Source organism: Empidonax traillii, unplaced genomic scaffold (assembly GCF_003031625.1).
Source record: "Empidonax traillii isolate 1590-97213 ecotype Southwest subspecies unplaced genomic scaffold, ASM303162v1 scaffold7:size3022706, whole genome shotgun sequence".
Classification (NCBI taxonomy): Eukaryota; Metazoa; Chordata; class Aves; order Passeriformes; family Tyrannidae; genus Empidonax; species Empidonax traillii.
The window spans coordinates 409,789-421,345 of NW_020955200.1; the positions used below are offsets into that span (position 1 = coordinate 409,789).

General features: G+C 41.4%; 1 protein-coding gene across 1 annotated transcript in view; it reads left to right on the forward strand.

Annotated features, from left to right (window-relative positions):
* Positions 1 to 6,684: 6,684 nt before the first annotated feature.
* The window catches only part of DTWD2 (DTW domain containing 2), an 83,820-nt gene continuing 78,947 nt past the window's right edge, over positions 6,685 to 11,557 (forward strand). The window contains exons 1-2 of the mRNA XM_027881326.1: positions 6,685 to 6,749; positions 9,214 to 9,756. Coding sequence (XP_027737127.1) covers positions 6,685 to 6,749; positions 9,214 to 9,756 — 608 coding nt within the window. The remainder of the gene's footprint in view (positions 6,750 to 9,213; positions 9,757 to 11,557) is intronic.

The following is an 11,557-nucleotide window of genomic DNA, read 5'->3' on the forward strand; positions in this document are numbered from 1 at the left end:
TTCTGCTATTTTTAATGATTTTGCTGGTCTGACACCTACAGCACTATATAAAACAGCATCCTTCTGTCTTCCCCATCCCTCTTATGTAGCCTCAGGACTAAAATCTTCTACACTGTGCGCCTGAAAGAACACATTTGGTGCCAGCATAGGGGCAGCCCCATTTAGATGTGCAAGCACACCTCATCACACCATTAAACCTGTGCTTTGCTGTCCTTGCAGAGACAACATCAGGGAGAAATCAATCCAGCATTCTTTTAAGAAAATTCCCACTGTGACTTCTTGCAGAGAGAGGGTTTTGTAGACTGCTACAAGTCAGGCTGAGGTTGCAAACGAAAGATAATATAGATGCCATGTCCTCGCCTGGGGAATGCCCTAGGAAGTATATTGTAGGGCCATTATGTCTACATTACATCAAGGTTTCTACTGACATAATAATGTTAGGCATTGATCTTGCCTACAACATTATCTGTCAAGCAGATCGTAGAGCTGCAGTAACACAAATATATTCACACTACCACAACTATTTACTGTTCAAGGCCATTCCATGGAATTATGTATTTGGATTATTTAGGTCTGTTCAAAGCTTTTGTTAGAAATTAAAATTTCTTGGGTAAAAAAAGTCAGTCCAGTCCAAGGAAAAGAATTTGGTCAGGGCCTGGCAAAACATTAAAATCAGGGTATTACAAAAGGAAACTGTTTGCTTAAAAAATAGCAAGATTTCTAAAATTAATAAGGCAGTTTATTTTTACTCCCTCTCATTTGCCAGCTACTGGAAGAAAGAATGTGTTTTGCCTGACAGTGCTTTTTATTAGATAAACAACTCTTTGTAGGGGAAACAAATCCATAAACTTCAACTTAAGGTCCTTAAATGCCTGATAATATTAAAGATATTGTTGGGATGATGAAGGATTAGAAAGTATGTATTGCAAGCATAAGCATAGTGACCAGAACCAAAGCAAAACAATATCCCAGAACCCAAGATGTAGAGGCAATTCAGGGGATATTAATATGCCATGTATCACTACTAACATTTGTCTTAAAATTATCCTAATTGTTAGTATGCATCCATTTAAAAACTCATACTTAACCATAAAATAAATATAAACTAAAGATATAGCTGTGATAGATGCACTGTGTCTCCATGTGTAAGATAGGGACAAGAAACTAGATAGCACCAGTTTTTGAACATCTGCACTGTTAGATGCAACGAAATAGAACTGTGACAGTGAGCTGAAAGCATCCCAAAAAAAGTCCTGTCTGGGCCCAGGAAGCATCCTGAATCATTCCACTTAATGCACTTGTCAAGACTTGCTAGCACAGAGGCAAAAACAATCTTCTGTGCTATATGCTTTGCTGTCTAAGACATAGTTTTGTTCAAAGTTTCTTCTACTGGAAATATGTGTCTCATTAATGCATAGAGGGTTTTTTACGTCACTTACTATTTGCCTTCTCTCTCACTACACAGGACGAACTTCTGTTTTCATAATTACCCCTCTCACATGTTACTACGATCTGTATTCAAACTACAGCCTAGTCTTAGAATAGCATGGCAGATACCCAGATATACTATTTAATACTAATTTAGTGTTTGATCTATAGATCCAGGACAGTTGTGCTGCATGGATGCTGCTCTGGAAGAAGAGAGTTTTTATGGCTTACTGTATGGTTTCACACCTGTCAGAAATTTTCTTAAGCAGTCTAGAAACCATGAAATGCTTGCATTTTACAGACTGATATTGTTACTTTCTTGTTCTTTACAAAAGGGCTCAGCTGTATCTCCTCTTCCATTGCTGTGACCTGAGACTTTTACTCCATTTGATGAAGGCTTGTCCAGAAGATTGCTATTTCCAAAACCAGAAAAACCAGATCCTATATTGTGCATCTAGTCTGTGAAACTGCCAAAAAAAGAGAAATGGCAAGATATTGATAAGCACATGGGCGTGACTCAAGTTGCCTGACATCTTCCCTTTGCATTGTCATGTTTTCCAAATGACCAAAACCTCTTGGATTTAAAAAAGGGGTACTTCTCCTTTTCAGAAGTGCATCCTTGTAGCCAAGAATAAATCATCTCAGTTAGCTGCATGTACCCTTCTGATAGAAGAAACAGAGAACAAGCTGAATGTTACATTGGAAGACAGGTACAGTTTGGACTTATCATTAAAGCTTTTTGCTTGATTGTTTGCTAAGAACAGAAGTAATTCAGCTACACTTATTGTGAGAGTTAAAGAACAGGCAATAGTTTCCAGACATGGAACCTGCCTCCTTTGTCCGCCTAGGGTAGGACATACTATTACTGACACTGGAGCAGGAAACACTAAAAAAACTACTGTAATTATGGTGTTTGACTGGATCCCTCACTGTGAAACTTCACACTCTGGTGATAATTTTCTTACAACTTTGAAATGACTTGCTGAATTTAAAGCTTCTAAAATGAGTGGGAAAATACTTCCGACATCTCAAAGTGCCTTGTAAAGATAGAGCTGATTGGAACATTGACTTCTAGAGGCCTTTAATAAAAATTCAGAGTTAAAGATTTTAATCAGTATTTCTTAAACAGTGCACTCAATCTTTTCTCTCCCTGTGACGTGCCACTTCTGCATCAGCAGTTCAAGCTGATGCAAGTGAACTCTCTGCATATGCTTGTCAGCTTCCAAGAAACTTGTAACATGCAGAAGTCTCCACTGGGTAGTCCTAAAAACAGAAACCCTCTGCTTTAGCTCTAAAGCTACAAAGCTGTGGAGGATATTGTGGCCCTTACATATAGTATTTTAGCAGAGACTACTTCAAAGGCTCTCTTGGCTACTTATTTTAATCACCACCACTAAAGTTCACCTGGTTTGTTTTGCACCTGCTCTCTGTATTTTCAGCTGCATTTTACAGCTACGAAATGACATACATAGCATACCACGATTATACAACTAACTATACTTGTTCTCATACAGTGCATATATTTTGATTTTTGAATCTGATTTTAGGCAAGGATTTTGAAATTAGCATGAACTTCACAGTTACCCATTTCTGTAATGTGCTCCAGGTTTATCAGAGTTACAGTCAGAGCTGCAATTAGAGGTTTAGTGATTGGAATTACCTCTCTTATTAGCCCAGTGTCATGAGTGAGACCATGGTGTCATCAGAAGCCTTGTTACCAAACTTTCAAACTCATGATGAAATGACTGTGTATGAAAATGTGTTTACACTTTACAAATGTTTGCTTCTACCTTTTATGAAAGAACTGAATGAATGTGAATAATCTGTCATATGCTGTATTCATGTTCACTCTAAGCTGTTTCAAAAAGGAGATGACACTTACATGTGACCTAACAAAACAACTTTAGGAAGTTCCATGTGATTTTCTAATGCAACATGTGAGATCTACATGCAACAGATAAAACCAAAACCAGCTGAGAAGGCAGTTAGTTTTTACAAGCATAAAAACAACCAGACTTGTGAGCCAAATTAGGCAACCAAACTAGTACTTCAATGTATTTTTCCAGATATCTTTTTTCTTCATATCTTTTGCAACCAACTCCTTAAAAAAGCAAAACAAAGAATCAGAGATTTTCTGAATAAGAAAAACACAGCACAGTGTGATGTGGCATGCTGGCAGGGAGCGCAGCCCAAGCATTAGGCTGGCATGTTGTTTCACAGCCCACTGTGGCACAGACAAGATGAACACTGCAGCAGTAGAACAACAGAAAAGGAAAAGTGGTGGCTCACAAAAGAAAGGGTGAGAAAAAAAACCCACAAGTGCATGCAGAGTTATTTTTAGCTGCCAGTATGTGGATATGTTGCCACATGCCCTTCCAGCAGTTTATGACTGTACTCTGCACAGGGCTGGCCCACACCAAGACAGTGACTGAGGATGGAAGCCAACCTCTGCAGGCAGCAGTACATGCCGGGGGAAGCAGTCTTTTCCCACAGCATTTTTACATTTTTACTGGTCTTTTACTTTTTTACTGGTACTAGAGATCTAAATGGATCAGATGGACATTTTTCTCCTCCTCATTCCTCCCATCAGCACGCTTAGGCCAGCGTGAGTGACTGGCTGGCCACAGGGTAAACTCAGCTGACCTATCTGAGAATAAATTAAGAGAAAGAAAATTACAGGGTGGCTCTGTGGGCGCATGATGACTCGTATTAGCACTGAGGGAGATGGGGAGGGTGGGAAGACAGGCAAGATCATCACCTCCATCAGCTCTGACAATTTATGCAAACCTTCAAATTATTTTGTTGCATTTAGAAATATGCTATAACTTTTAAAGGTTGCTGAATATACGTTGGCTTGAACAACATGCTCATCTGAGCCTAATGGAAATTGGCTGGAGGCAGCCTGCAGCAGCATCGTCTAACACCTGCTACCCTGCCAGCACTCACCAGTTCCTGAGCCGGAACAAGCAAACATTGTTTCATCAGAATTCAATGTGTGCATGTTTGTTTACAGTTCTCATTAGGAGAAGGAATTGCTAATCCACCATTAAGAGTGACTACTTTATCAGGCACAAGTGCCTGCAGAGCCACTGGCATGTGCCCACCCACTGCAGAATGCTGAACTCAAAGTGCAGGTAGACTGCAAAGAGCCATACAAGCAAGGCAATATTTGTTAAATTCATTTGAAAGCAGCAATCTTTCTATCCAACTAGTAAAACTTTATAGTAACAAATGCAACCAAAATGATCAAAAGCTGCCTCAGAATAACATCTACTGGATAACTATATCTATGCCAGAGGCTTAGGACTCTGATAGTATATCTGTGTGAGGTAAAATGTATTTGCAAATGATGAACGATAACTGCACAAATGGTTGCAGACCAATATTCAGCCTCCTAAGCATTTCTCCCTTGAAAGTGAGGCTAATCTAAGCCTCTTAGACTAAGCTGGGTGAGAGTTCAAAAATAAAGCTCCAGTCTGTACTGATATTTGTCCTACCTTGGTACTTGTATCTTAATGTAAGTTAGTTGAAATTAGTTCCAGTGCTGATTTACAAAAAGGTTTCACTGTTGTAAAACTGAGTAAAGAAATAAGGTTCTACTCATAATATGTATCATTGTCTAAATTTATTTTTTCCAAAATTGCTGATAATTATCCCAAAGTGAAAGGGAGAAAGAAGAAGAACACTTCCTGCTATTAACAGTATATGAAAATATGCAAACCAGTAGTTTTGTGATGTAGTAGTTACCTTGCAATATCACACCCTCATTATTTCACTGTAGCTCATGGGTGTAGTTATGCGAAAAATAAAAGTGTATATACAGGAGTTTGAATGAGACGGTTGGAATGTAATGTTACTTTATGCTATTTACTCACATGAAAATAGTTCCTAATAGCACTTCCTTACAGGTATCTCCAGGCTGTGAAGAAAAAAAAGAGTTTCAGTGGACAAACATTATTATTTCTCCAATTCTATGATTCTGAGAAGGAAACGATGTCATGGAAAGTATCTCTTTTTTGTCACATGTATAGAAGAGAGGTACTAAAGAACAACAGTTAGCTCTGCAGAAAAGTTTTCATTAGACAGAATAAAGGAAGAATCACTGCTGCATTTTGGACACAGTTGCACAAATTTTAGTTCTTAGGTCAACAGAAAAAAAATGCAGATGAAGATTAAGCGACAAACAGGATGTTTCTGTTGCTGCTGCTGTTTCTCTGGTTCATGTAAAGGACATTTCCACCCCCCCACCCCCCCCAGTAGTGACTAAAGTATCTGAAATGAACTCTGCATTTTTCAAGTCACTTGCTGTCAGTATTTACAAAGCAGTGAGTTATCATGAATGACAGACAAATCCAAAGACTTTAAACAGAACTGGTAAAGTCTGAAACCCATGGGTTCAACAGATTACAGGAGACAACCTTACGCGGTGTAAATCATTATTACATGATTCTTACCATGCAATCAGATTTTCAGTACTGGATGACTAAATGTTTTACACCCATGTTTTTTGTTGTAAATCAGTTATAGTACAGCATCTTCTAGAATAGAGACAGCTGCAGATAGTTTTTGCCCTTAGAACTCACAGCACCTCTGAACATGTGGAAAAACACAGCACCTCGTGCAAGTCCTTGGTGGGAGGTTGGGGTTCATTATTCTGGCCAGCTACTGTCTCACTAAACCATTCTTTTTTCCCTCAGAAAGGCCTGTCTTGGGAGACAAGTGGTATGACAAATCAGGTCAGTGCATGCTTGGGTCAAACAGAAAGCAGCTCTTCTCCAAAATTCAACAGTTCCTGGTTTTGCAATCAGGTACCTCCAGACTTCTCCTGCACAGAGCTCTATTTCCAGCCGTAGTGGTATTTACTAACATTACTCTCAACCCTCTTTATTTAATATACAGCTTCATATCTGCACATGGGCTTCTGTTCACACACATTGACAGCTAAGAAGCTTCTTTGTTAAGCCCATTCTGCTGTACAAATAGCAAGATGTCTGTCTGTCTGTTGTGAGGCAATGAGGCAGAACCACATAACAAAAGCATCCTTATTCCTCATTGCAGCCTTTGTATGAGCGTTTCCAAGCTCACCTGTCTCCAGCCTTGTTCCACTTGACTCACAGTTCTCAGTGCTAGTCAGTTCTCTAGGCTCACCTGTGGTGCTCTGAGACAGCAGCTTAGCTTGTTATGTCTTCCAAGCTCCCAGCTCTGACTCTTCTTAGGACTACAGCTCATGCTGACACCAGTGACTGTACAGTAAGCATGGTCAGGCAGTCCATCCAGCTTAATTTATGGCTTCTGAATCCATCACCAGAATGTATGGACAAGTATGGGGATGGACAGGAAGCATGAACCATAACTGGCCCAAATTTAACATTTGTGAGCTGCAATGAGAGCACATTCCCTATGAGGATATAGCTTTTGCAAAAAGAAAAAAAAAAAAGAAAAAAAATTATCCCACAGGATTTCAAATTAGTTATGTCACTATTTGAAACTGTGAGTCAGCCCAGTCTGTAGAAACATGGCACTTGGAATCAAGCTAAAGCTGCTGGGAAACTGCCATTTGAATATACTTCTTTGAGAACTGCCATCCTGACAGCTTCCTCCCATCTCTTAAAATAAATGTATAGTAAATTTGAACTTCTTGGCAGGGGTGGGGTGGCTTTTTTGGTGACTTGTAACAGCAAGAAATCTAATTTGTACATAGTAAGTGCTAATTCTAGAGTAAAATAAATATTAAATCCTAGAATAAAAGAAAACTGGTTTATGTAGGGACAGAGAAGAGACTGGATGTCCAGAGGAATGGTACTTTCCACAAAATTTAACAGACTTTCCATACTACAGTGAGTCTACAGCTAGTCACTAAACATGTGACCATTCATGATCTGAAAAAGGGAAGAGGTCAGTATATCAAATATATTAAATGCAAGTAAGAAGCTCCCAGACAGCCCATCATTTAGATCTGTAGATTTACAAACTGCAAACACTGGTCCAAAGAGATGCTGTGAATTTCTCAGTTTTCTAATATGATGGTGGAGATGTTAATTTTGATTCAACCATGCACATCAAATACTCAACGTAATTAAAAAGGTAGTGTGGACACACATACCTATCACTTTTTGCCTCAAAATTCAGTATGCAGGCATTTCTCCTCTTAAACTCTTTCAGTTGTTTAAACAAGACTTCTGGCCTAAAAATAATGCTTCCAATTTTTTAAAATGAGTAGTTCCAGATTTGGAGTTTGTTGGCCTGTAGTGAAAGAAGTTGCTGGTCTGTTAAGCTTTGGAACAAGACACAGAGCAAACACTAGCTCTGTTCAAAAACGGAAAAAAAAAAAAATCTAGGGTTGAGCTGGCTTTTAATCCTTTCTGCTGTTGTTGGTAGTCTAGAACAGCAATATTCAGGTAACAGGAACCCTCTACCCTCAAATCCAGCTTTTATGCGTGGTCATTCTGTCTTAACCTGATCTCATGCTTCCAGTTTTCCTTCAGGTTAAGCTGATTCACTTTGCACGTCAGATGGATACACACAGAGAAAACCATTCTTTTTACTGAGCCCCTATATATTCCCTGCTACATATACCCATTCCCTTGACAACAAAATTACTTCAGGCCATGCTATTGTTACATGTATTTTAGGCATCTATCTGCAGATCAATTTTCTCTTCTGTGTGGTCAGATCAGGACTGTTTACAGTGGTTTACTTTCTTCTAAACTCATGACTGAAGTTGATTTTTGACCAGAACAGATAAAAACTCAATCTTTGAAGACACTTGTGGAAAGCTATGAAGGCATTTCCAGGCCGCTGTCAGGAGCATGAGGACTCTTCTCAGTAAGCTGGAAGTAGAAAAGTGGCCCTGCACTATGACATCAATACTCCTTCTCATATCCACTACAGCTGTGTTACATCAGCATAAATAAGCTCCTTGTAAGTTATAACAACTCAACTTGTGATGAGGCTTTCAGCTTAATAAGAAAGTTTAAGTTCTCCCACCCTCACACTAATCGCCTTGTCCTAAATTAGGTGGCCTATAATATTAGCAGTAAGTAACTTTTCCTTACTTTTTTTTTTTTTTTTTTAAATTTACAGGATGTAAATATTCAGGTAGCTTCAGAATCACTGGTCTCTGAGTTTTACTTTTTTTTTTTTTACCTGGTAAGTAAAATGCATTCCAATGTCTACACAAGAAAATGCATTTATTTGCAGCTTGATCTACAAATACAAAACTATGGTACAAAAATACACAACCTAAAAGCAAAACCACATTAATATTGTGCATGCCTCTAATACCAGGAGGCCTGAATTGCATCAAGTGGCTCTGAGGACTGTAAGTAGGTAAACACAATACAGTTTATCTTGGATGCAGAACAGAAAACAGGAAACAATACAACCCGCCAACCCATCTGGAGTTATTAATTTCAGGAGAAAATCTGTCCTGAAGAGATTTACTCGTTATTGTATTCAGTAGATTTCTAATGTAAACGCCAATGACTTTGGAGTTGAATTTTATTGTATTTTTTTTGTATAACAGACTCCAATATGGTCAGTTTATTAACATATCTACCTTAATTATCACAGCATAAACTTGCATTTTTGCATGGACTGTAGGAACTGTCCCACAGCCCAAGGGAGAGTAAAAGGGATGCACGGGCATGGGAACTCCCAAACCCCTACGCTGCTCCACTTCGAACAAAAGACCAATTAAAACGGTCGGATGAGCACTTAACGACCACAAGTTCGTAGGGCTTTTTAATAAAAAAAAGCTACTGGAATTTGAATCTCCACCTCCAGGGGCACCAGCACCAGGAGCTGCTTATCCACGATCGGCCAGCTCTTGGCAGATAACTCTCTCTCTCTCTCGGCGGCAACCCCCGTGCGGGTGAGGGCAGGGGTAAGAATAGGAGCAGTGCATCCCGGCTCCGCGTTCCTCGTTCCCGGCAGGATCCAGGAATGCTCCCTAGCCGAGCCCACAGCGCCCCCTGGCGGCCGCGCCGCACACAGCGCGCGGCTCCCCTCGGAGCCTCCCCATTGGACGGCGCTCTGGGCGTCCCCATTGGGCGAGCCGCGGGAAGGGGCGGTGCCGCCTCCTCTCACGTGGAGCGAGCGGCGAGCACCGCCTCCCGCCGGCGTCCCTCTGGCGCCCCCTGGCGGGCGGCGGCCGCGCCGGCCGGCAATGGAGGGGAGCGGCGGGGGGGACCCGATCCCGATCCCGGCCCCGAGAGAGGAGGAGGAGGAGGAGGAGGAGGAGGAGGAGGAGGAGGGCGAGGGCTGCGAGGGGCTTTGGGAGCTGCCGGTGGAGCGCTGCGAGAGGCGGCCCGAGTGCGGGCGCTGCAGGTGAAGCGGGCGCGGGGTCGCGCCGAGGCCCCGGGCGGGCGGGGGTCGGTGGCGCGGTGGGGCTGGAGCTGCCGCCGGGGACACCCGCGCCGAGCGGGTCGGTGTCACAGGGAGCTCGCCCGGCCGCAGCGCCTGTGGCATCGCACAGTCACAGACGGGCCACGCCGGGGGTCACCAAGGCGGGCATGCGGTCCCACTTCCCTGCCCCAACAGGGTCCTCCCGGAGCACGTGGCACGGAGTTGTCTCCAGGTGGCCCTTGGACATCCCCAGTGAGGGAGCCTTCACTGCTTCTCTGGGAAGTCTGTTCCAGGGGAGAGTAAAGAAGTTCTTTCTCACGTTCAGGTGGAACTTCCTGTGCGTCACTTTTTGCCTCTTGCCCTGAAAGCACGTGCACTCCTCGTGTATAGCAAAATCCTGACATGAAGTAACTTTGTCATGGAGGGAATGCCTGAGTGTGGCAGGGAATATCTAGAGGCTCGGCAGCTCTGTATGCACGCAGCTGAAGAGCAAAAGGTGAGGTGGGAGGGGGAACGTGTGTCGTCCCAGTGTCTGGCGGAGACTTCAGTAGGGCTGGGCAGTCCTTGGTGCTTTGAGAAACTAGCCTTATCTCACAGCTTTACAGGTAATTTTGAAATCCATTCAAGCACTCGGGCATGGAGGGGTTAATATAACTTATTGTGAACTCAGGTATCTTTTTAAAGCAGACAGTGACTTCTGGTGTTATAGAAATATCTCGTAACCTGATTTTATGTCTTTGTACATATGTCCTTTCAGTAGAGCGAGTGGCAGGATGACAGATGTTCCTGCACTCTGCATAACAGCCAGAGGAAAAGATTCCCAGCACCTACACTTTCTTCTGTTTCTGTTCATTGGTGAAACAGTAGAAAGGCATGTAATGTTGCTAAAGTGTCAGAGTTCAGAAGCTTATTTTTGGTAAGATTCTGGTATATAAGTTGTCATAAAAAAATACATACCATGCAAGTCATAATATTTTTAGTGTTCAGTGTTGAAAAAAGTAGTCGTAGGCAGTAGTTGAAGCCAAAGAGCAGATGCAGGACACTTGCTTTTTGCTGCCCCTTTTTTTTTTTTGCTCCAGTGATTTGTAGCTCAAAGAATTTCTTGAACATAGGTTTGTTCTTTTTTTTTTTTTAATGTGAATGTCTCCATTCCACCTTGAACCCATGTAAAGTTCTTATATTAGCAACATCTGGCTAGCAGGGTGGGGGGAATTACCTTTTGGGTTATTTTCTTTGTGGCTCCTTCCTTCCTCTTCTCCGCATAGTATACAAGATGTGAGTGAGCCAACCAGAGATTTATACCTTGGGTAAATGAGCTTCTGCTTATTGGACCCTTCTTCATGCTGCTTAGCTTCCATGTAACCTTTTGGTAAAGGACTTTGGGAGGTATTTTGGAAAGCCGGAGTTGATTTTGACAATTACAACACCCTCACACCTGTGTTTATTGACGCTTTCAGAGATCCTAAATAGTTTTGAAATGCAGGATTTCCTTTTATAGGAGCTATGCCAATTCTTCTCCTATTTTTTGTAGCTTCTATTCACATTAACAGTTTTATTTGTTGAAGATTTTTATTTTTAAGTTGTTTCCTGCTTGTCATTTCTAGTCCAGACATGGCAAGGAACCGCTGAATGAGAGTTAACCCACTGTCATTCCTGACTGAGGTGTTTAACCTTGAGCTTTTTAAAAATGCCAATAGTGTAATGCTCATTACTGTTTTTTTTTTTTTTTTTGGGTGTTTTTTTTTTTTTTTTTTTTTTTTTTTTTTTTTTTTTTTTTTTTTTT